The sequence below is a fragment of the Lithobates pipiens genome, unplaced genomic scaffold, assembly GCF_037356315.1.
Source record: "Lithobates pipiens isolate NorthernLeopardFrog02 unplaced genomic scaffold, aLitPip1_a1.2 Scaffold_19, whole genome shotgun sequence".
NCBI lineage: Eukaryota > Metazoa > Chordata > Amphibia > Anura > Ranidae > Lithobates > Lithobates pipiens.
This window is the reverse complement of record NW_027507764.1, coordinates 507,181,207-507,206,679: the sequence shown is the minus strand read 5'-3', so window position 1 is coordinate 507,206,679 and position 25,473 is coordinate 507,181,207. Positions and strand designations below refer to the sequence as shown.

General features: G+C 42.9%; 1 protein-coding gene across 2 annotated transcripts in view; it reads right to left on the bottom strand.

Moving 5' to 3' along the window:
- Positions 1-5,754: 5,754 nt before the first annotated feature.
- The window catches only part of SPAG1 (sperm associated antigen 1), a 127,217-nt gene continuing 107,498 nt past the window's right edge, over positions 5,755-25,473 (bottom strand). For both annotated transcript variants that reach the window (XM_077493104.1, XM_077493103.1), the window contains exons 18-19: positions 14,376-14,711; positions 5,755-9,949 (exon numbers count right to left, since the gene is read on the bottom strand). In XM_077493104.1, the coding sequence (XP_077349230.1) occupies positions 9,818-9,949; positions 14,376-14,711 (468 nt within the window). In that variant the 3' untranslated portion in view covers positions 5,755-9,817. The remainder of the gene's footprint in view (positions 9,950-14,375; positions 14,712-25,473) is intronic.

Below are 25,473 nucleotides of genomic sequence, written 5' to 3'. Positions count from 1 at the left end.
ACCAAATAGCTAGCGTTTTCTCTGTCCCTACTCCACACAGGATCCTTTCCCTACAGTGACAGAAGAAAGAATGTAAAATGGCCACCGGATCGGGTGTATTTATAGGTTAGGGGGAATGTCCAAGTGTCCATGAGCTGTCATGTCTCAATTGGTTGTCCTGTAACACATGATAAACGTGTCACGAAAGGTTAAAGTTCTTGTATACATTAAACACGTAAGTCCGCCGGGGCGAACGACGGAAAAAGGCGTTCGAACCCGCGGACGGCGAAAGTCGGAAATTCGCCGCGAAACGACCGCCGGGCGAACCGTTCGGCCATCACTAGCCGTGACCACCTTGCGGTCCCTTGTCTGCTTTCCCAGGTCTTTGGGGGGCTTCCCCTGTCTCAGCCCTGGGGGAGATATCCCACCCGGTATCCCCACTCTCCTGTGCAGACATCGGGTCCAGCCTTGAGGCTGTGCAGTAAGTTATTAACTTATTCTATTTCCGCTATTTCATTGAAATATACAGTGCCTTGCGAAAGTATTCGGCCCCCTTGAACTTTTCAACCTTTTGCCACAATTCAGGCTTCAAACATAAAGATATAAAATTTTAATTTTTTGTGAAGAATCACCAAGTGGGACACAATTGTGAAGTGGAACGAAATCTATTGGATTTTTGAAACTTTTTTTAACTAATAAAAAAATGAAAAGTGGGGCGTGCAAAATTATTCGGCCCCCTTGCGTTAATACTTTGTAGAGCCACCTTTTGCTGCGATTACAGCTGCAAGTCGCTTGGGGTATGTCTCTATCAGTTTTGCACATCGAGAGACTGAAATTCTTGCCCATTCTTCCTTGCAAAACAGCTCGAGCTCAGTGAGGTTGGATGGAGAGCGTTTGTGAACAGCAGTTTTCAGCTCTTTCCACAGATTCTCGATTGGATTCAGGTCTGGACTTTGACTTGGCCATTCTAACACCTGGATATGTTTATTTGTGAACCATTCCTTTGTAGATTTTGCTGTATGTTTGGGATCATTGTCTTGTTGGAAGATAAATCTCCGTCCCAGTTTCAGGTCTTTTGCAGACTCCAACAGGTTTTCATCCAGAATGGTCCTGTATTTGGCTGCATCCATCTTCCCCTCAATTTTAACCATCTTCCCTGTCCCTGCTGAAGAAAAGCAGGCCCAAACCATGATGCTGCCACCACCATGTTTGACAGTGGGGATGGTGTGTTGAGGGTGATGAGCTGTGTTGCTTTTACGCCAAACATATCGTTTTGCATTGTGGGCAAAAAGTTCGATTTTGGTTTCATCTGACCAGAGCACCTTCTTCCACATGTTTGGTGTGGCTTGTGGCAAACTTTAGACGAGACTTGTTTGATTTGTGCAGTGTACGACTGATTGTTGTCCTATGGACAAACTCTCCCACCTCAGCTGTAGTTCTCTGCAGTTCATCCAGAGTGATCATGGGCCTTTTGGCTGCATCTCTGATCAGTCTTCTCCTTGTCTGAGCTGAAAGTTTAGAGGGACAGCCAGGTCTTGGTAGATTTGCAGTGGTCTGATACTCCCTTCCATTTCAAAATGATCGCTTGCACAGTGCTCCTTGGGATGTTTAAAGCTTGGGAAATCTTTTTGTATCCAAATGCGGCTTTAAACTTCTCCACAACAGTATTACGGACCTGCCTGGTGTGTTCCTTGGTCTTCATGATGCTCTCTGCGCTTTCAACAGAACCCTGAGACTATCACAGAGCAGGTGCATTTATACAGAGACTTGATTACACACAGGTGGATTCTATTTATCACCATCAGTCATTTAGGACAACATTGGATCATTCAGAGATCCTCGCTGAACTTCTGCAGTGAGTTTGCTGCACTGAAAATAAAAGGGCCGAATAATTTTGCACGCACCACTTTTCAATTTTTTATTAGCTAAAAAAGTTTAAAATATCCAATAGTGTCCCACTTGTTGGTGATTCTTCACAAAAAATTAAAATTTTATATCTTTATGTTTTGAAGCCTGAAATGTGGCAAAAGGTTGAAAAGTTCAAGGGGGCCGAATACTTTCGCAAGGCACTGTATATTTTCTTTGATTACGATTATTAAAAAACTTGTTTGCTATTTTATTACTTGTGCAACTTATCTACTACTTCTTCTTGTCCTTCTGGCCACTCATCCTGTCTTAAAAGTCCCATTTATAAAGGTAACAATTCTTTTCTCTTTCAATTGCACGTAAATTTGGATTTGTGGCAATAAATTGACCAGCATATAAATTGCTTTGGTCCACAATAGATCTGTACAGATCCTCCATGAAATACAGCTTGTAAAAGTCAAGGGTACTAAAATCTGGCCTGTGAATGGGGGAAGTACAGGCACTGCAGAAGTGGTGGGCTGCCAATCAGGATTTGCAAACGCATCAGGAAGTGCACTATGGGCTCTATGGGCTTGTCTTTGAATTCTTGGTGGCTGCGGGGCACTACTTGTGCTAGCCACGTCACCAGGTTGAACTTCATTTATGGGACTTGCCACATCACCACGTTACTACAATGCTGGTTTGACTTTGACGTACTAGACCGCTGGTGCTTGTCTGTTCACCAGAAGGTTGGGTGGCACTAGTATTGGCTCTCTGCTCCATAAGAGAACCATGTTGCATCTCAGCAAAAGAACGGGACCGGGTACGCCTGACCTTGGCAGGGACCATTACTCCATCCTCAGAGCTATCTGTCAGGGTGCTGCTGCTCTCTACAGGTTCGTATACTGAGCCTGAATCTGTCAGTGAGGCTTCCTTCACTCTCATCTGTCATGCTCAGCATCATGTAGGCCTCTTCACTAGTGTACCTCTGTTTGGACATTTTGGCCACTAAATTTATAAGTACAGCTAGTGCGACTCACAGGCAAAAGAGCAACTGGTTGTCAGTGACTGCTTGAATCGCTACAAAAAAATGAACTGTTAGCGCTAGCAGGGATCAGGCATGACTCTGCTAACGCTGCAGTTTTGTGTGCTGTATTTTCTAAGTAACAGTGATCTATTGATACTGCACTTGGGTGGGGTGGGCTGGGCGGAGAGGCCAAACACAATTGCTGACAGGTGTCTGGGCTGATCCTGCTAACGCCGCATTTTTGGGAACCCTAAACTATTAGGGATGCTAGTATAGATCTGATCAGATCAAAGATTTTGATCCGTTCAAACGCTATTCTGGTAAGGGAGGTGTATGGTGTGTGTTACTGCTACTGGCAATCAAAGGGTTAAATTAACATGCCAGATGGCTTGTAGTTCTTAATGAGCTATGCGGGCACTGGTGAGTGCTCTCATAGTTTATTGACACTTCCACCAGCTTACAAACAAAACGGTATGGAGTTATGGGCTGAAAGCTGTAGGCAGAGTTTGCAGGAGCCTGATACTGTACCCACAATATGCTGATTGTGGGTGCAATGCTCTGCAGGCTCCTCAAAAAATTTAATAAATGCACATTATTTTACTTTCAAATATATATATATATATATATATTTTTTTTTGAAAGGTGAACTTAGCCTTTAAGGTGAAATGCTCTGTTTGCAGGGCTGGGATGTTCCCCAACAACCCTTAGCCCTTGTACACACGGTCGGAGAATCTGTCAGAATGCGTCTTATCAGACCGTGTCGTCAGATAATCCGACTGTGTGTGGTATGCATCGGACTGATTCCATCCGAATCTCCGTCCGACCTAATTTTCCAACATGTTGGAAATATTTCCCGACCAACTGGGCCGGACGGACCTAATCCGATCATGTGTAGAGCATTTTCATCGGACCATGTGCCACGCATGCTCAGATCAAATTCCTACATCAAAGCTATTGGCTACTAGCCTGAATGTAGTCCCATCGTAACAAAATTACGTCATCACGTTCTGAAAGATCGGATTTTTCGCCAACTTGGCCCGACCGTGTGTATGCAACAGTTTCGGACACAATCCGTCGGACTAAATCCGACGGATTTGGTTGGCAAAATCTCCGACCGTGTGTACGTGGGCTCAGGAAGAGAGGAAGATGTGGAAACAAGGCTAAGCGACTCAACTATGCATGAAAACAAATGCAAATGATAGCCACACTTTGTAGATACTTATTTGTTAAAAAATAAAAGGAAAACCATTTATCATTTTCATTCCACTTCATAATTATGTGCCACTTTGTGTTGGTCTATCACATAAAATCCCAATAAAATATATGTTTTTGATTGTACATGACAAAATGTGGAAAATTTCAAGGGGTATGAATACTTTTTCAAGGCAATGTAAAGCCTCGTACACACGATTGGATTTTCATTGAACAAAGCATAGGACTTTTGTCCAAAGGGTGTTGGCCAGGAACTTGTCCTGCATACAAACGGCAAAGAATTGTCGGCCAACAAACACAACTATGTTTTTTTCAGCTCTTTAGCAGAAGTTGCCCAAAGGGTGGCACTGATGTTGTGTTATGGTGAGCATTGCTTCTGAGCATGTGTGTTTGTACGTTGGAGTTTTGTCCGACGGACTTGTGTACACACAATCGGAAAATACGTCAACACACATTTGTTAATGGACAATTTTAAAGCATGCTATCCCACATTTGTCCGTGGAAAATCCGAGAACAATTGTCTGATAGAGCATACAAACGGTCGGATTTTCCGATAACAGTCTGTCATCACACAATTCCCATTGGCTAATCCGATCGTGTGTATAAGGCCAGTCTATCTCACTGCTCCTGGTTTCTAAGTTGGACTTTCTTACAAAAAAACGCTCCATAAAATGGAAGATTGAGTAATTTGGAGGAATCCGGCTATATTATAATTTTCTGAAGCATGAAGGTAAACATCTAAAAATCATAGTTATGTAGGTTGAAAAAAAAGACACAAGTGAATCAGGTTCAGCCAATAGAAAACCTCCATATAAAGGAGCTTTATAGCTACATTCGATTGAGAGGAAGGCAAAAAATAAACCCCAGTCCAATTTTCTCTACAGGGGAGAAAATCCTTCCCGATTACTGGAAGGCAATCATCATCTGCTCAGCACCTTCACTTACCTTCAGTTTTTAGATCTGTTCTTAAAGAGGAAGTAAACTCTCCCACTCTGATGCTTCTTTTCATTTAGTCCATTATAATAAGTAATTATTAAACTATAGCCACTGTAATCCAGCCCAAATCGCATATTACTTACTGTTTAAAGAGACTTTTAAAAAACTTGTTTCCAGGGGTTAGGCAGCGCCATCTTAAGTATTGTTTTCTGAGTCCACAGTGGAGTGTATTTCCGCCCTTACATTGAGCACTTCCTGTACTGTTAACCAAGCCTCCTTCTCAATCCAACGTTTCTATGGCAACCCTGCTTCTCGGGTTAATAGCTGACTTGTGTTATTTCATAGTATTTACTTGTGAAGATTGTCTAATGTTTGCTGTTGTCAGTCTTATCAACTTCAGCTGATAAGACTGCAGTAATGGCCAGGTTTACACTGCATGTGATGTCACATGGACACATGGGGGTGTAGGAGGAAACTGAGTGATTATGCAGCCTCCTGGAATATCAGTAATGTGCTGAAGGAAGTTCTGATAACAGATAGACAAGCAAATAGAGAGTGTGCCATAAATCAGGGGAGATCTGGGCATGCTCAGTGACGTCATTCTAAAGAACAAAAAGGATTACAACAATACTAAGCAAATAAGGAGATGTCTATAAGCACTGTTCATTAGGGGTTTGTATGCTGATTTACATGGGACAAAGTTGTGGGGGAGAGTTTACAACCACTTTAAACCATGAAATAATACTCATAATCAGTTTTAATGAATGAAAAAATATTTAATAAATCTTCACTTGTGATAAATATGCATTTTTAAGCAATATATGTAAACAAATACTATGATCAACACGCACTGTCTCATCATCTGTTTTGAATATAAAGTTCTTTTCATAAACCAACAAGTATTTACAGTACAGTTCATAATGAAATATATTCAACAGTAAACCATTGTCAACTGAACAATAAATTGGTGTGAATGTGATGGGAAAAGCCCCCTCATACGTGGGAGAATGACAGACCAGTATGAAGAGATGGCAACAGAAATTATGAACCCTTAGGGGTGTATTTATAAAAAAATAAAAATGCAGCTATTCATCATGTGAAATTGCCTGTACATTCAATCTGTGCAAATTGGTCAAGTCAGATGTTACTGGGCTATTTTCTCATCCAGTTGCATATTATTCATTCACAAAGTAGAGTGGTTGGGGAAATGACCACATTATGACCACTAGATGTAGCTGATATTCATAGAAAACAAGTATTTGTTACATTTGCTCCATCTAGTGGCCATAACTTGGTATTTTTTTTGATTAATTCTATTATGTGTGGAAAAATAACATTTGACCTGGTTAGCAAATAGTCTTGTAACATTAGATTTTGCCCTTCACACAGAACATGCAGTTTCACAGGACAAAAAGGATTGTGACTTTTTTTTAGCAATACACCCTTTGGTATCCAAGGTATCCACTGCTCTGAGGAAAGTCCACTAAAACAGGCAGTGACCCTTAACACCCAATCAGAATACTGAAATCAGATCAATGGAAGATGGGTTGTGATTCATTACTACGGGTTATTGTATATTGCTTTTTTTTTAATCAAATAAGCCCACTTGTGTTTTTACAGCTCATTAGCATTCATTAATGTGTTTATTTTAGTATAGTTTTGTAGATGGCCTAACAGCTGAATGGAATAATAACAAAATTGAAGCCTTTCTCCTTTAACACATTATCCTGAATATATTTGTTTTTCCAGCATTTGTAGCAACCACCCCATATAGGAAGAGACCATATAGTGTTTCTGCTCCTAATAGAAATGATTAGTAATTCTTGTGTGTATGCATACATACTAAGAGAGCAAATGATTTGATCTTGTGCTGCCTCTGATTTGTGGATTGTGCATTTCATTATTGTGTTGAAAGTCGCCACCATGTGGACAAAACTATCATCACAAGATGGCCCTGAAACCCCCAAAGCACAATACAGCAGCAGCCAGTCAGAAGCTATCTACAGACCCCCCTTTGTTCTCCTTGTCATTGGAATAAACCTCACACTGTATATATGTTGGTTGTCAAAGCTCTTAGTAGATAATGTCTGTGCTTTTAAGAATCGTGGTCTTTTAGCACTTGCCTAGTAACATCTATGGGAGACTTCAGCGAATATCACCTTTCTAACATCATGTCTAATGTTGTGAAACATTTTACGTGTGCTCATCTGTTTTCATCCACATACATTTACAAAATGCTGAGCATTAATTATCAAAAGCCTCATACACACGATTGGACTTTGTACAAACTTTCCTGTGGATTTTTGTACAAAGGGCGTCGGCCGAGAACTTGTATTGCATACACGCGGCAGGACTTTTTCAGCCAACTTTCACCAAATCACATGCTTTTTCTGCTCTGTACTGCCACCTTTGGTCAACTTATGTATTGTTGTCTGATCTTTTGCAATGGTTCTGAGCATGCGTGTTTGTACTTTGTACAAAAGTCCTATGGTTTTCTGTACACACGATCGGATTTTTGTTGACAGAAAGTTTGTCCGTTCGCACAGCCAACAAAAGTCCGATGAAAACCGAAAAAGTTTGTCCGATGGAGCGTACACACGGTCGGATGTTGCTCCAAAACAGCTAATTTGCATATTTGTTGTCAAAAAGTCTGATCGTGTGTATGGGCCTTAAGAATGACTGGAACTGATAGTAATATTTTGGTTAACACTAGCAATAATTGGCTGGGTTTGTAAACCTTAATACCTTTTTTTTTTTTTTTATATACTCTTCAGGGACCAATCAGGTTTTAATAATCCGTGCCAGAGCACCCAACACCGACACTCACTTTTTGGTGAATTCTGAAAGTCATAATCGCCCACCCACTAGTTTCTTCCTCCTGGGTGACTAATGCCCCGTACACATGATAGGATTTTCTGACAACAAAATCCATGGGATTTTTTTCCAACCGATGTTGGCTCAAACTTGTCTTGCATACACACGGTCACACAAAGTTGGTCGTAAATTCCGAACATCAAGAACGCGAAGACGTACAACGCTTACGATGAGCCGTGAAAAATGAAGTTCAATAGCCAGTGCTGCTCGATTCCGAGCATGCGTGGCACTTTGTGCGTCGGAATTGCGTACACGCGATCGGAATTTCCGACAATGGATTTTGTTAGAAAATTTGAGAACCAGATCTCAAATTTTGTGTGTCGGAAATTCCTATGGAAAATGTGTGATGGAGCCTACACACGGTTGGAATTTCCGACAACAAGGTTCTATCACATTTTACATCGGAAAAACCTATCGTGTACAGGGCATTAGTGGTGAGAACCAAGCACATGGATCCTTAGCTCCATGCACCTTGGTTAGGTACAGCAGGATTTATACTGGCCTTTTTGGATGAATAGCCAACCCGCTACTGTAGGCAGGACAAGACTTTCTGGAGGAACAGAGACAGGAATTTTAGCATGGTGAGCTTGGCATTGGGACCACACATAAACTTGTCAGTGTGTGATTTAGAGTCTGTTGACCTGCTTCTGATTGTACCAGAACTGCCCCCCCCCCTCCCCCCCGCACAAGTCAACAGGAATATAAAAGCAGCTTGACAGAGCTTAGAAGCTAGACACGTGGAGGTCAGAAGCACCCGTGAAGGATCTGAAATGGACAGCTGAATGCATTTGCCCCTCTGTACAAACCCATACAACTACCAGTGTCCATTCTTAATTATCATGTTTGTTTGGACTTCCCTTTTAAATTTAACATATTGGTCTTAGTAGATGCGGTGCACACTGTCAGGCTGTGACCAAACAACTATGGATTATACGGTCACATGACTTCACAGCCTACTACACCCATGACCCCATGTAGACAATCTGCAAAGGGGGCTCATGGCCCAGTTTTTCCCATGGGCTAGAAGCTAGTCTGACATTAATGTTTGGGGCAGCCTTTCAACTTCCTGTGCAACTTCTTCCATATGTGATTATGGAAGGAAATCTTCACATACTGCAAAGCCATTGCCCAGCAAGCTGGCTGTTGCACAGGAAGCTGTATAGCCACACCAGGAAACAGCGGACATCTGGCTATACAGTACAGTACAGTATACATTTAGCTGAACAGAGCTGAAAATCTTTTACAGTGCATCCAAGCAAGCTGCTACTCAATGTTGTCTACTTGGATATAACCAACTCCATGGCATCAGCTTGCTGAATGTGCAAAGAACAATACCTTGTTAAATTATGTATCATTACTTCTATATATACAGTAAAATAGGGTCTAAATGGGACTATCCTATGTATATATACATATATATATATCTCTATCTCTCTATCTTCAAGTTCATGTGCTATAACCCACAACAACCAACCATATTTTACCCCATCGAACACTCACAAAAAGAAAGAATAGTGATCACTTCTCAAAATTTGAATGGACAGAACTGTCAAAGTAGACATTATGATTCTGTCATTTCAAGTTTTAAAATAAAGTTTCTGAGCACGGTGTGTGTCAAGGGTTGGGGGCTGCAGATGTCTTTATCTGCACTTGATCGATGTGTGTAGACTGGTCCCCATTGCAGCTGGAGATTTGGAGCGACGATTGGTATGGAGAAGTCTGTACTGATAGATTCTTTATATGACATAGTGGATGTGTTTGTGCCACCTTATTGCCCAGCATGTGACCTGGCCATGGATAAACAGATGTTACAGGTTACATAACATTTAAACAGTCATGCTGAATGTGTTCTCAAGTCATCTGATACTGAGATTTGCATAGATTGTCCGTCCTAATGATAAAATCGATCAAACCGTGCATAGAATTTGTGTGCTGGTCTAAGGATCAGAGTCCATATTGCTCTGCCAGGCTTGATATGGCATTGGGGTCCAGTTCTTCACCATGTTTCTCTGCTAGACAGGCGAGGAGGCTGTGAACTTCATCTTTCTCTGCCGGGCTGAGGAAGGAGAGGACCACCTGGAAAAGATTAAACACACACATTCCAATTATTATATATAGTGTGGATGATTTATTGTTAATAATTGGTGTTGGACTTGCTGCTGCTGTTCATGACATAGGTCAAAAATATATATTTTTTTTCACATTCCAATTACTACTTCATATCCACAGGTTTCCAATCACGGCTCTTATAAATCACAATATAAAGCCTATAATCCACAAAAAGGGGCAACTCGCTAAGATGTAGACATTAAATGATCCCTCTTGTCTGTCTTTGCTACACATTTTTATTGACAGCTTTAGTTTTTATACATAGCCGATTGCACCTGTTTAATATGTAACTATAGAAAGCCTCTTTTTCCTAATTTATTATCATTTTGTGGCTTCACTCTCTGCCCTCCTCAATAGACACCTCGCTACAGGGCCATAGATAAAAAAAATCCGGGGGGGGGTCAGGGCTTTCAAACTTAAAGTAGGGTGACCAGACATCCCAGGTTTCCGGATTGAGGACACTGTCCCCGGATTGCAGTGGTATGGAGGGGGGCATCGGTTACTCTCTCCCTGGGAGAAAACATTTGGGGGGTGCATAATCATTACTATGCCCCCCCAAGTGTGCTGTATTGCCCCCCCCGCCCAAGGACTCCTGTAGTTTAGCCTGTCCTCCATGATCCCTCTGGTGAGGGTGGCCCGTGTGTGAGAACAGCGGAGGGGAGGGGTAGTGCAGAGCATACGGCGGCTATTGGAGAAGCTCTTGGAAGGGGATACTTAGTGTAGTGTAGTCAGTATAGGAATCGGTTAGGTCAGTGTAGGAATCAGGAAAATTAGTGTAGAGGATAGTGTAGGAATCAGGTAGGTTAGTGTAGAGGATAGTGTAGGAATCAGGTAGGTTAGTGTACTGGTCAGTGTAGGAATCAGGTAGGTCAATGTAGGGATAAGGTAGGTCAGTGTAGTGGTCAGGGTAGGAAACCAGGTAGGTTAGTTCAGTGGGCAGGTAGGCCAGTGTAGGAATCAAGTTGGTCAGTAATACTGTACTAGTGGAATGGACTCAGGGAGTGCTAAAAGTCTGGCGGGGGTGCACATTTCTTGCCTTGTCCCGGGTGCTGACAACCCATGCTACACTTCAGACTGCATATTTAATTTGAGGAAAATATGCATATAAAATAGTTTACCATTTGCCAATAAAAAAAAATTAAAAATATGTCCCTGAATTTCATTTTAAAAATCTGGTCACCTTAACTTAAAGGCATAATTTACACTTTTATGTTGGGGGAGGTACGGTAAAAACGTGACAGCAGAGTGGGGCCATGAGGCTTTGCAATGCAGCGCAGCAAAAACTATCCCCATTCAACTGAATAGAACGCAATGTACACAGTTGTGGTGCGGTAGTGTACTCATTAGTACAGCAAGCTCATCCTAAGCTCTCTAGTTTTAGTTTAGTTTAGTTATAGTTGAACTAAAAAAAAAAAAACTTACCGTGTGAACCAGGCTTTAGATCTCATTCATATTCTAAATGCCCATGGAATGGCAAAAATACCATGAATACCTACAGCCAGGATCCCAGATTTTTTGTGTTTTTTTTTTTTGTCAGCTGCTCAGCCTGCTCACCCGAGTGATAAGCTGAAAAAAAGTTTGGAACATCTGATCCCGGGGGCAGGTATTTGAAGTATACTTGCTGCACCATGGTCATGTAGGATGAATGAGACCCAAGACTGGATTTGAGCTAACTTTACTGTGAAAGTCGAGCAGGGCAAGGTGCAACATATTGTGGTAGGCAGTAAATTCAGTGATTTATTTAAACCTTAAAAAACTGTGTCCTAAGAAATTTTAGGAAATTTTTTAAGAGATTAAAAAAAATATTGTGCACTGCCTACCACAGGATGGTCACCTTTGCACCTGGTCAATATGGTTGGCTTTTATTCAGTCTTAATGTAGTAAACCCAGCTTTTGAACTTGTACCTACAAGTAACCTATAATAACGCTTATCTGTAGGTACAGTGAATATCTCCTAAATGTGGTGTTTAGGAGATATTCACATGGAAACTATCCAGTGATGTCACCGGTGCATGCGCTCTGAAGGGACGGCATACCGCTTGGTTGTACTTCTCCTGGGGAGGAGTGTAGTTCATTCTGTCCTTTTATGACAAATTTTTAGCCGACAACCATCTATAGCCTGGACCAGTAGCTCACTCAGCCTCTCAGTGAGCCCCAAGGACCCTGAGCCAGCTGCTCCTGCCCCCTCCACAGCCTGGCATTCCAGCGAGCTTGGGGGGGGGCAGAGCCAGGGACTGACAGTCACCACTCTTTGCTCACTGAAGGCTGGGAACTGAGTGATCAGCGGTCTTTAATCACTCTGTTGTTGGTCTTAGAAGCAGCTGGGGACAGATGCAACATTGGATCGATGCTTCATCCACATAGCTAAGTATAATTTAAATTAAAAAAAAACTCTTTTAAACGAGAAAAAAACCTCTCCCTCCTAAGAATCCTCTCTTCCCAAGCAAAGATTCCCACTGTAAAATATCTCCCTCCCTCAAATATACCCCCAAAAAGTAAAATGTCTCTAAACCAGCCCCCCAAAGCAAAAATATCTCCCTCAGTCAACACCCTCTCCCCCAGTAAAGATTCCTAATTATGAAGAAATTATCTCTCTTCATCCAAACTCCATCCCAGAAACAAATCCCTGCCATTAACCACCCCCTGTAAACTTCTCTACAAGAAACGCCCCCTTCTGCAAAAGCAAACCCACCCCCCTTTCCTTAACCCTCCACCAAATGAAACACCCCCAGGCTCGAATTCTCACTTCCTCCTTCCCAAAACAGAAAATTCATACCTTCACACTTACCAGACCTCAGATTCAGCATGGGGAAAAAAGAGTAGGAAAATTTCTGCATCCCCAGTCTCCCTTCGGCTGTGTCATATGATACCTCGAGGAGCAGTCTAGGAGTTCCCTCAACTGTGCACTGTCAATTGCCGGCATCTGAGACCTCACAGTAATTTTGTGCTTTTCAGGGGGACCCCTTATTAAACTGAGGGGATGGGGCACAATAGAAGGGGGGGCTGGCTGACTCTCTGATTGCTTCTACTGTGCTGAGGCTAGACAGCAGGGACACTGTCTGGGCATTTTTCCGGGATGCTCGGGGGGGGGGGGTGTCAGGGGTGTTCAAACCCCCCCCCCCCCCATCTACACCTCTGCCAAGCTATGAATGCCTAACAAAATGTGGTGGTGGTCGGTTAAAGAAGCATCTATACAGAGAGAAATGTAGAGATTGCCACTACTGACCTGCTTCTGAAAATGCTTTACATGTGCAAACTTCAATAATCGCACACTTTTACAGTTCAGTTAGTCTGCATTCACACGGCAGTTTAGCCATGGATACTTTGCTGTATTTGCTATATTCAGTGGTGTCTCAAAGACCCGACAACACTCAGATGAGCTGTTACATGCAAACAGTAGTGGCACCTGCCATTAATCTGTACAGAATACAAATCTGACAGCAGTTGCTGGACACACATAGTGGGGTTGATTTACTAAATCTGGTGCACCTGTGCATGGTAGCCAATCAGCTTCTAAGTTCAGCTTGTTCGATTAAGCTTTGACAATTAAAATTAGAAGCGGATTGGTTTCTATGCAGAGCTGCAACAGATTTTGCACTCTCCAGTTTTAGTAAATCAAGCCCCATGTGTGCAAGCAGTATTAAGGATTCTTTGGTTTGTGTCCTACCACTAAACCCTATACTTAGACCTTGTCATAGGACACCGTGGTTTCACATGTATTGATAAATTAGAGCAGGGGTGTCAAACTGGTGGCCCTTCAGATGTTGCAGAACCACAAGTCCCATCATGCCTCTGCCTGTGTGAGTCATGCTTGTAACTGTCAGCCTTGCAATGCCTCATGGGATTTGTAGTTCCGCAACAGCTGGAGGGCCGCAAGTTTGACACCTGTGATAGAGTGACAGTGACAAAGGACAAATATCCAATTTTTGCTCCATCATGATAAATTCCCTAGGACATACAATATCTTTGCAGATGGCTATCATGGATAAAGCAAACGCTAAATTATGCGAGGAAGCATCTAAAGTAAAAATAGTTGCCTACCACTACCAGATTCTACCCTATACTTATCTGCTAACAAAAGGAGAATCTGATTGGTTAGGAGCAGCACAAACATGTTCTTGAACACTTTGACATACAGGACTCCCTTTTATGTGTTACTTTCTAATACAATCATTGCTCATGTGGTAAATCAGTGATCTCCAAACTGGGGGGCTGGATGTAGGCCTTCACTTGCCTTTGTCTAAAACCAATGATGGGGCACGGTTTGCTCCCACTGACAATGGAGAATTTTCTACTCCTACTGCCCCCCCCCCCCAAACCTTAAGGACAATAAACTAGCCCTTTGTTTCATAAGTTTGGAGACCCCTGCTGTAAATCATCCTGGGACCCGTACCGTAAAGCGTTCGGCTGTGCTAAGGTGAGACAGGTGCTGGTACACTAGGGTAGGGTTCTCCTCCAGGACATGATGTTTCAAGGACTGTGTAATGAGTACAATGGTCTCTGGATCCAGCTTGTAGCTCAGATATGTTGGTAAGTCCTTTGGCTCTATGAGGGACAGTAGCTGAGCGCAGCTCTCCTGGTCCTTCTCTTCTCTGATCTGCCTCATCAGCTGTTCAAACTCATAGGAATTGCTGGGCTTGGTGATGGGAGGCCGTTCCCTCTTTATGCCATTTCCATGTCCATGTCCATTAAGGCTGCAGTGATTGGATACATCTTCGTTGTCATTCACCTGGAAACCAGTAACAACATTTAGAATGACGTTCTATTTCTGATATTTGCAACTAACAGATGAGATTTCTAACAGTACTAAGAAATATATACAACAATCCCATAGCAACTCATAAGCTTTTTTGAATCATCATCATAATATTACGGGCAATAACATCAAATTGTTTTACCATGATATTGAGGGCTAAACAAATAATAGTAAAATACTGAAATAAACATTGACCGTTATTTTCGCCATGGCATTGCTGAGATTGCATGGGACACCGTCTTCACTCAATGTGTATATTTGTTTTCTTCTTTATACAAAGATGGGCCTCCTCTGGGTACTTCAGGTTTCTTCCAAAAAATCTACTGGTAGGGGAAAGGCGTTCCTTCCAAATAGGCCCTATAGTGTGTGAGACCTAAGAAATAGACACTCTTTCTGGGGCAGAGGTGAACACCCAGATGTTATAGCTTTATGTAAATATATTTAGAAAAACGTGGAACAGTTCTTGCTATTCTACTAGAAAGCTTTATCAGGAAGAAACCCTGGGTGAATGATACACACTGGAGTTATTATGGATGTGTCCCACCGCACATAGCAGTTGGTTGGCTTTTACCACTCGATTATGGACTGACTGGTCATCATGGTTCAGTGGAAATCACTTCCCTTGTCCAGAGTTCATTATCAGAATTTAAAGATACCCAGGAGCTATTTGAAGTACTAGAAGACTTTAAAGCAGGAAACTATGTACAGCAAGGCCTGGAGAAAGCTCAATAAGATTTCACAAGAAATCTCAGTTCAAGAGAATAGGATCACCGTCATGTCTGTAGGGTGAAGGTTAAGCCATAATAAAACTGGAAACATTCTGCAACCCTAAAAGTGCATGTATGGTCTGACTGCTCTTGGGGAAAGCCATCAATGGAGCATTTAATAAACTTGTTGGGCCAATAAGCTTAATAATGGCATGCAATGCCAAACAGCGGTTTCCAAAGCGAGCAAAATCCTTTGTATTAAGTTGTATGGACAGAGAGATATATAATTTTGCCCCTGTACAAATCATTAGAAAGACCCCATCTGGAATATGCAGTTCAGTTTTGGGAACCAGTTCACAAAAAGGATATTGGGGAACTGAAGAAAGTGCAGAGAAGGGCAACCAGACTGATAAGAGGCATGGAGGCTCTCAGCTATGAGGAAAGATTAGAGGAACTGAATTTATTCTCTCTTGAGAAGAGATTAAGGGAGATATTAAGGGGGATATGATCAACATGTATAAATACATAAATGGTCCATATAGTGAACTTGGTGTTGAGTTATTTACTTTAAGGTCATTACAGAGGACAAAGGGGTGTTTCGTCACATATGGCGACCCATCACATTTGGCTACTCGCTGGACTGCGCATGCGCGATGCCGCCATATGCGTTCCACCCCTGAGTCCAGGTTCAAGCTCCACCATCCAAGTGGACATAGAGTTAGATTATAATTATAACGAGCGAAGCGAGGCCGTGCCTGAAGCGAGAGGCCCTGGGTTGGAACGCATATGGCGATGTCGCTCATGCGCACTCCAGCGGGTATCAAAATGTGATGGGCAGCCGAATGTGACGTGACAGGGGCACTCTTTACATCTGGAGGAAAAGAGATTTAATCTCCAAATATGGAAAGTTTTCTTCACAGTAACAATGTGGACTAGACTTCCTCAAAAGCAGGTTCTGGCCAGCTCAGTAGATTGCTTTAAAAAAAGGTCTGGATTAATTCCTAGATACCATCCATACTTTTTTTTTTTTTTTTTTTTTTTTTATCTGATAATCTTTATTGTGAACAAACACACAAAAAAATGTCACTACACAAAACAAATCCTATACTTGTGAGGACACATAGGTATCAATGTTAGATGACCAGTCAGTCTTACATGTTATATGTTGATAAAGTAATAAATGTAACAGCACCTTCAGAAATAAAGATATAATTGCAGAACACGGCAACTGTGGTTGTAATTATTTTGGTCTTGTTACATGTCATGTGTGTCCTCCTCATGTCCTTCTTTTCCCTTTCCGCTCCCAGCCCTACCAGGGCTACTGAGCAGGACAGGGCACCATCATCCCCTAACCAGTGGGGAGCGGTGTACAGTGTTTTCATATATTAACCGTTGGGTAAAACGAACATCCATCCATCCATCCTTATACTGTAAGTTTATGTCAATGGAAGGGCAGGTGCCAGCTTCTCAGGGGGATCAGTAACATTTGGGAAAGGTTTAATATTCTGTAGTCCTCTTGACAGCACCAGTCAGTGGAGCCAAAGACCTCCTATAGATAAGAGAAAGAGCAGTTTCTTACCTTTTCCACAGACCAGGAAGGAGCACAGTTCTCAACAGAGGGCAGAAGCTAGAAGAGTCAATTTTATTATTAGCGAGCTGTTGATTAGGACCACCCTGTGTCCTAGCAACAAATCACCAGCGGTTTAACTTAAAATGTTAATTTGGTCAGCTCCTCCCGCAGCCCTCAGTCCTGAGCTGGACTTTCTCCCAATCTCCACTGTTCAATGTTGACAACGCCAGAGGAGGCTGGAGGGAGAGAGGCCGGGAATGTAGAAAGTGAAGTGGATCGATGCAGGAGGTGGGAGGGAGAGAGACCAGGATGGGACCGCATGGCAGAGCCAGCTGGTAGGAAAGTCAAGGACCAGCACTTAGAAGGTGGGGTGGCCAGCACAAGCCTGTTCGCTGTCCACCTGTCACCTGTGATCGACTGGGTTAAGAATATATAGTAGATTTGATTTTTTTTTTTTTAAATCAATGTTTGTCACTTTCAGGAGATAATACAGAACAGGCGAGATAAGTGGCTGTGATGTTGTAGATGGAGAATGGATGGGAAAATCAAACCAATATGTGAACTACTGCAAATACTCAATCTCCTGTCACAGCTGAGCTGAGACTGCCCAGTACCAGGTTATTTGGCTCACAAAGACTAGGGCAGAACTGAGAATTAGCAAACTGCTGTACATGTGGAAAGGCCGATCGCAGGTCAGCCTGAATTTGTAGGAGTCGTCGGGCTGTGCTTAAGCCTGTCCTCTAGCCTCCATTTTCTGTTGACGTTGTTGACGTGTGGGTGATGCTTCTCACGTTACGTGTCATTTCTGGTGCAACCAAGACGTCATTTCCGGTTTTCTTGCAGCAAGGTGGATGTGCGGCTGCAGCTGGGTTCACCTCTCCACTTCACGCACGGACACAGGTAGGGGTCGCCCGCTTCTGGACTGTCTCATGGCCGTGGTGTTGGCGTATGGTGTCCGGGGGAGGGGAGGGGGCTGTTAGGGGTTATTTTTCACTTTGTGAACGTGGGGGTGGGGGAACGTATGTCACTTTTATCTAGACCACTTTTTCTAGTCCAGGGGGGACAGTGAAATCAGCACACGCTTTCCCCATGGTAACTACATGGGTAGATGGAGAGAGGACACTGGGTAGAGAGAACATGGGCAGTTGTAGGAATTATGGTCATGGCTGCCAGAGCCATATTAGGTGTCACTGGATCCCTGGATGTCTCATTTCAGGGAGGTGGACATGCGGCTGCATTTGGCATAGTTTCTCCCCATTCTCAAAGGCAGACACAGGTATCGATCTAGGGGATCCATGGACGGAGTAGGGACCACCTGCTTTGGGCATTTTTAATGCTGCAGTAACGACTTTTTTTTGTAGGGGGGCCCTCTTCACATAATGTCCAGTGGGGGGTTTTGACGGTGGACCTGAATGGGCGCTCATGTTAGTCTATGGAGCAATGGATGTCAGAGGTGACATGTCTGCTGACATCCGACCCGGTCCGATCCGCTAAAATCAGACAGCTGCCCCTACGTTCACATCTGTCCCTGGCAAGGCAGGTCGGGTGAGATCTGATGAAAACAGACATGCTGTCCGTTTTTCGTCCGATCTCTCCATAGTAACTAGCGGCGCTCGACAAGCCCCTCCCCGCTCAGTAAGCAGAGAGGGACAGCTCAGCTCATCCGCCAGCTCAGCGGAGAGATCTCCCGCTGAGCTGGCGGACTCCAAGGCAGCAGATCCACCTTGTGAGAATGAAGCCTTAGGCCTGGGGTACATTTTAATTGCCTGCCATGCTTCAGGTTGCTCTGCCTCTGTATTTCAGGGGGTTGACACATTTGCAGTTCTACTCATACATTGTATTTCAGGAATGGCCTCTGTCACTAGGTGCAGGCCTTAAATCTCGTAGTCATTTCCATACTAGTCATTTCCATACTTGGTACATGTTCTGTCTTCACGTTTTAGGTCATGATGATCACCACTCCAGTATTACCTATCAGGTTTATAGGTAACAGTGGGGTAAGATGTTCGTTTCTAAATTTGGCTTGTGCGGTGGCAAGTCTCCTCACCCGTTTCTCATACAGTAAACGTTAGACTGTTTTCATACATTGCTGTCATTGCACTACTCTCTACATTTGACCTGACATGCCTTCAGATCCCGTAAGACTGAGTGTACGTTTTTAATTGGCCTGCTACCTCTTAGGTTACTCGGCCTCGGTAATTCAAATGGTGAACACTTTCTTAGTCTTATATAACACTTCATTTTCCCCTAACACTGGGTCCATTATTGCATACTTGGTACATGATCATATCCTCACACTGTAGGTATCATGGCATTACACCACTGTACAGCAACACTCCACTGCAGAGTTTACCCATCACGTTTATGGGTACCAATGGACTGAGATGATCGTTTCTAATTGACTTGTGCAGTGGCTCATCTGTTTTTCATACGGCTCACGTTGTGATTTCATACGTCATGACATCTCACTACTCATATCACTTGCCTGACACTTCTTTAGGTTTTTAAAGGCTTGAGTTTACGTTTTTAAATTGCCTGATACGCTTCAGGTAACTTGTCCTTGGTAGTTCTTGAGACTGTCAGGCTTTCAGTCCTGCACAATGTATACTTTGTCATTAACCACGATCACTGCTAGGAGGTTGTTAAAAAAAAAAAAAAAGACAGAGATTTTCCTTTGCTTAGAGTAAGTTTGGGGTACATTAAATTATAACTCTTGCTATTGACAGTGTTGTTTTCGGTTGCATAGGTCATGTCACAGGCAGCGAATATCGAAGACTTTGCCTCCATCTCTCCTTCTCTGGCCATGGGTTCTGAACAGGGTAGCACACCCTCCTTAAGAACCTGGACCATCCCAAGACTCATGGCGGAACTGTGACGAAGGGGAATTTTGTACCTGGCTTCGGCTCGCAAAGCAGAATTATTACGTTTATTATTCCCCTGTACTTCAGGCTCTAATACTGAGCAGGTTACCTTATGGGCTGTCGTCCCCCCATCCCTGCCACAGATTCATGCCACCCTGAGCTTGCTGGCAACCTCCTGTCAGCAGTTGTGTGCTGGGGTGGAGGCTTTGAAGAGCCAACCAAGTCCGGTCCTGGTGTATCCTGCCGTTCCAGGGACATCAACAGGTTCCAGGACTCCCTTGGTACCAAGCCCCAGGCCTTGAGCTTTAGGTAAAGTGCTCACTTCATTCCTGGGAATATTAAAAAAGATATTTTAGATGGCAAAGACGTTTATTTGACATCCCTTTTAATTGCCGGCCACAATATAGCCGACAAGTCGTACGTTTGCGGTGATGTTTCCATGGTGTTTAAGACCAGGGACCACAGGCTCAACCATAAGCTTTCCATCCCAGAAATTGTCCTGGCTTTCAGTTGTTAGGGACATTATTTGTTCGGTGCACCTCCAGAAGAGGGAGGAGCTGGATCTTTACCTCTATGAGGTAGTGGCGTTAGGTCAGAAGTATGGGCTGCCATTTTTCTCAACACCAGGTGGTAACAGTCTGGAGCAATTTTGACACCGAGCTGTTTTGCCAGCATTTTGCTAGGCTAAAGTCGCCAGTTTGTGTGACATGCCTGTCATCCTCTCATACCACGTACTGGTGCCCGAATACAGGACTTCCCATTCTACCGGAAATATCCAGGGCAAGCCTGTCCCAGAGTAGAATTGCAGTCACTGCTAGGCATGCTAAATTTGCCATGTGATCATTCCCCAGGGTAGATCGTTCATATCTTGTTGTTGGCCTTGTTACCCTTAGCCCCTGACTCAGATTCTCGGGTGAAGTTAGATTCTGTGGCTCTATCTGACTTGCATTTGTGGGACAAGTTCCTTCAACACTGGAACAAGTTCGCCATGTTCATCCTTGGAGACAAAGAATTACCGCTCTAAGGTAATGACTTCTCCCAAAACAGCTGTCTCCACAATCCCACAGGGTGCTGGCTCTGTTTGCAACAGGAACTGAAGTAGAAAAGATGTAGCTGGATAGCCGCACTCCGAATTATTCAACTTTATTTCAAAAATGTAATTAAAATCATAGCATCTAGGCTGGTAAACAGACTAACTGCACAGCCGCTGACATGTTTCACACCGAACACGGTGCTTAGTCATATGAAAAACTTGTCGGTTTTCACCACGGACAATCGGGCTACCTACCTCAGAATTGTTTGACAAGGTAGATCCACGTCTTTTACTCATTATGTCTTTTGTACATAGGCTGATTTGGCTGTCCCTTCAGTTCCATTTCCACATACACTGCAGGTTCCTCTGTAGTGTTGAGTATACAGCAGCGGATGCTCTGTCTCGTTTTGAACCACACAATATTTTCCCGACAGGTCCCAGACTCAGACATCCTGATCACACTGTTCCCGCTTTTCTTCGCTACTAACAATGGACTAGATCCCCACTGGGCCGACACCTATGACATGGTCTGGGATGCCTTCCAGTCTAGGTATCCTAGGAGTGATTGCTACAACATTCTATATCTACTTGCTTTCTGTCACTCACAACTCAAGCTGTCCTACAGCACTATCAAGACATATCTGGCAGGTATCCAGCATTATTGCTCTTGCAGGACCCTAATAGGGCATTCATATTTGCAGCACATCCCATCAAGGCCATTCTCAAGGAGATTCAGAAGAGTAGCCCCCCTACCACGGTTAGCAGACTCCCCATTACTGGGCATATTTTCTGGATCATGTCCGATTTACTCTCCAGGTCTCATTTCAGGCTGTTACCTAGCTTTGTCCTCAAGGCGGTCATGTATCTGGTTTTCTACGATTTCCTCAGGCCAGGTGAGTTCACTCGTATGGGGACGAGATCCCGCATACTCTTGATCTACCAATTAGTTAGGTACCCCAATCATTTCCGGTTGCATCTGGTCGCTTGCAAGATACAGCAGTCAGGAGCCGGTACTGACGTTAGATTTTTCGAGACCAGCAATACCTGGGCCCAATCACAGTTTCAGATCAGCTCATGGTGATCACTGTGACTAAACCCAGGGATAGTCCACTTTTACCTTTCCCTTGTGCTCCCCTCTCCATGCCACAGTTCATGAAACATTGCTGCACCCTACTGCCAAACCTAGGTTGGACTTATTTTTATTTGTTTTAGATAGAATGGGGAAGGGTTAGAACTTGTGTTGGGTTTTTATGGTCTCTATTAGCGGGAAACCACTTCTCTCTCTGTCCTTCTGACATTTTTCTAGACAGGAAGCGAGGAGAACTCACCATGAGCAAAATGAACATAATTAAAAATGTTATTTTTTTCACTGGTATAAGGGAGGGCTAAAATTTCTGTAAGGTTTTTTCCCCCTGTAGCAGATTTCCCCTTACTTTATGTCTGCTTAAATCATTCTTAACAGGACAGGAAGTGAGGGTAAATATTTTTAGCAGAGTCCTGGATAGAAATAAAAACCTTTAATCCTTCCCCATGCTGTCCAAAAAAATGTTTTTGGATTGATGTACACTTTGATCCATTTTTAGCCCTGCTTTCAATTAAATCATGCTACCCAGGTGTATCCATAGATACTATGGGGGTTGTATACTAAAACTGGAGAATGCTAAATTTTGTGCAGCTCTGCATAGAAACCAATCAGCTTCCAGGTTTTATTGCCAATGCATAATTGAACAAGCTGAATTTGTACTCTCCAGTTTTAGTAAATCTGCCCTTATCTATCCCTGGGTGATAACGCTTACTCAATTCAGCTGCTGTATGGTCACCCTTTCCTGTGTGCTCCCAGCTTGGACTACAACCAACAATAACAATGCATAGTGCCCTGGCATAGTCTGCCATAGTCACCACAGTATAACTGTGCTATTCAGCTGCTGCAGTGTGTACATCCACAGGAAATCCATACAAAGAGTCTTCAGGATGTGCACATCACAGGAAATAAAACATGTACAATGTATAGGAAGACTGTATTTTTGTTGCACCAAAAACATGATCCTGTTTGCTTACATTTCTTTATAAAGTTGCGTATTATTTTGAGAGCAAGCACATCTGAACAGACATTTGCATGGATTTTGGGTTGATATAATACATTTTTAATGATATTTATTAGGGCTCGTTAAAGTGGATATTTGTATTTTGTGGCATTGTGTTAGATGTAAACTATATAAGAAAAAAATCTGCACTGCCCTACAATTATTACAGTATTTTTCGCTCCATAAGACACACTCCCCCCCCCCCACCCCCAAAAATGGGGGGAAATGCCTGTGTGTCTTGTGAAGTGAATACTGAGCAGGCCACCCCCCCGTCGTCGCTGTTGCCATGTCACAATACCGGGCGGCCGTCTCCCCGCGATCTCCTGGCTGAGCCTGTCGCTCACAGAAGACAAGGCAGCCCCAGCGGCCTAATGGAGTACGGCCACTCATGCTGCTCTCTCTTCTGAGAGACAAGCAGATGTGATGGCATCCTCGCCAGTCGCCAGGCACAGATCAGGCTGCATTTAATAGTGCATTTAATGAGCACAGGTCAGGCTGCATTTAATGGTGTATTTAATGGGCACAGGTCAAGCTGCATTTCATGGGCACTGGTAAATATTTTAGTACACCATTTGGTTCAGAATATTTTTTTTCTCGTTTTCCTCCTCTAAAACCTAGATGTGTCTTATGGTCAGGTACGTTTTATGGAGCGAAAAATACGGTAATTACATTCCAACCCAGGTGCTGTACAAATATAAAACAGATATTAAAAACAATGTGATACTAATCTCAAATAAACAAACACCAATAAAAAAATTAAAAATAAAACACACACTACAAATCATATACTTAAAAACACAAACACTTTATCAAGTGTTCTAGTGATAAAGTACATATTCATTAACATAAAGACTCGGTGCAAAGTCCATTAATACAAGTGCCAATATAAAGTGAAAAGTTCATCCAAAGAACGCGGTTAGTTTTCTATGGGCACTTACACGGCTCTTAACATTACATTTTGGAATGAATGGATTTTCACTGTTGAAAATTTCTTCATTCAAGAATAATTTTCAATCCTGCTCCTTCAAATTTTCTTGCCACTGTGGTTGAAAATGAATGTCAATTTGACCCTGCATTCCACTGGAAAATCAAAGAAAAGTTCTGAAATTGAAACATTTTGAACAAAACCCTACTAGTGTATGGTCATCTTAATGCGACGTACACACGACCGGACTTTCCGGCAAAAAAGGTCAGACGGAATAATTTAATTGGATATTCGGATCGTGTGTGGGCTTCATCTGACTTTTTTCTTTAAAAATTGTGACAGACCAAGAAATAGAATATGTTTTAAATCTTTCCGACTGAATCAATTCCTATCGGTAAAACTGTTCGCCTGTATGCTTTTCTGATGGACCAAAAACCACGCAAGGGCAGCTATTGGCTACTGGCTATTGAACTTCCTTTTTCTAGTCCCGTCATACGTGTTGTACGTCACCGCGTTCTAAACGATCGAACTTTGGTGTGATCGTGTGTAGGCAAGTCCGTTTAAGCGGAACTCCGTTGAAAAAAACGCCAGAGTTTATTCTGATGGAAAAAACGGTCGTGTGTATGTGGCATTAGTCATTATGAACATGAACTTTGTAGATACGATTATGAACTTTATCAATAGAATACCTGATATACAGTAGGATTCAGGTTGTATTAGGTTTACAATGTTTAAAACGGCATTTAAATATTCGGGCGCTGAACTGAGAACCATGGAACCCCTATTATACTCACATATGCTGCAGAAAGCACAGCACTAGGATTTCATGGTCACCTGATGAAAAGCCTCGGCATCTGGTTATGTGATTTATGCTGATGGGGATCAGAGTTCAGATTTGCTGACCCTCCAACAGAGATTATGTGACTAGATGCCTAGGCGTTGAGACAGACTGATCAAGATGAGACAACGGGGTAGCAAAACGGCACAGGTGTTATTGCAGCCAAGGTTCACTTTAAAGTATGATTAATTTGCTGATTATTGGCTGCTTTTCATCATAAAATCACATTTGCTGGATCACAGTTTAAGGTCTGGACTAAAACCTTAGTTGCCATGTTGCCATAGGCTCACATTACACTCATATGGATGTCAACAAACAGAAAATGCCGTCACTTCCAGACATCAAAAGGGCCTGGATTTCAACCTTCTATAAATATCAGTCTGTCAGTGACATGTTGTATCTGTGAATGGCAGCCAGCCCGCATCATTCTTTTGGTGTATAAATGAGGAAGACATCCTTGTAATTAATGAGGATATAAAAAAGTCACCATGGAGTTCAGTGCTCATTCTAAATATACTCAGCCTCCAGCCTTGTGTATTTTTATCTCTAGAGAACTTGACCATTACCCTTGATATCTGTTACACCAATGCCCCGTACACACGATCGGATTTTCCGACAACAAATGTTGGATGTGAGCTTGTTGGCGAAAAGTCAGACCGTGTGTATGCTCCATTGGACATTTGTTGGCGGACTTTCCGCCAACAAATGTTGGCTAGA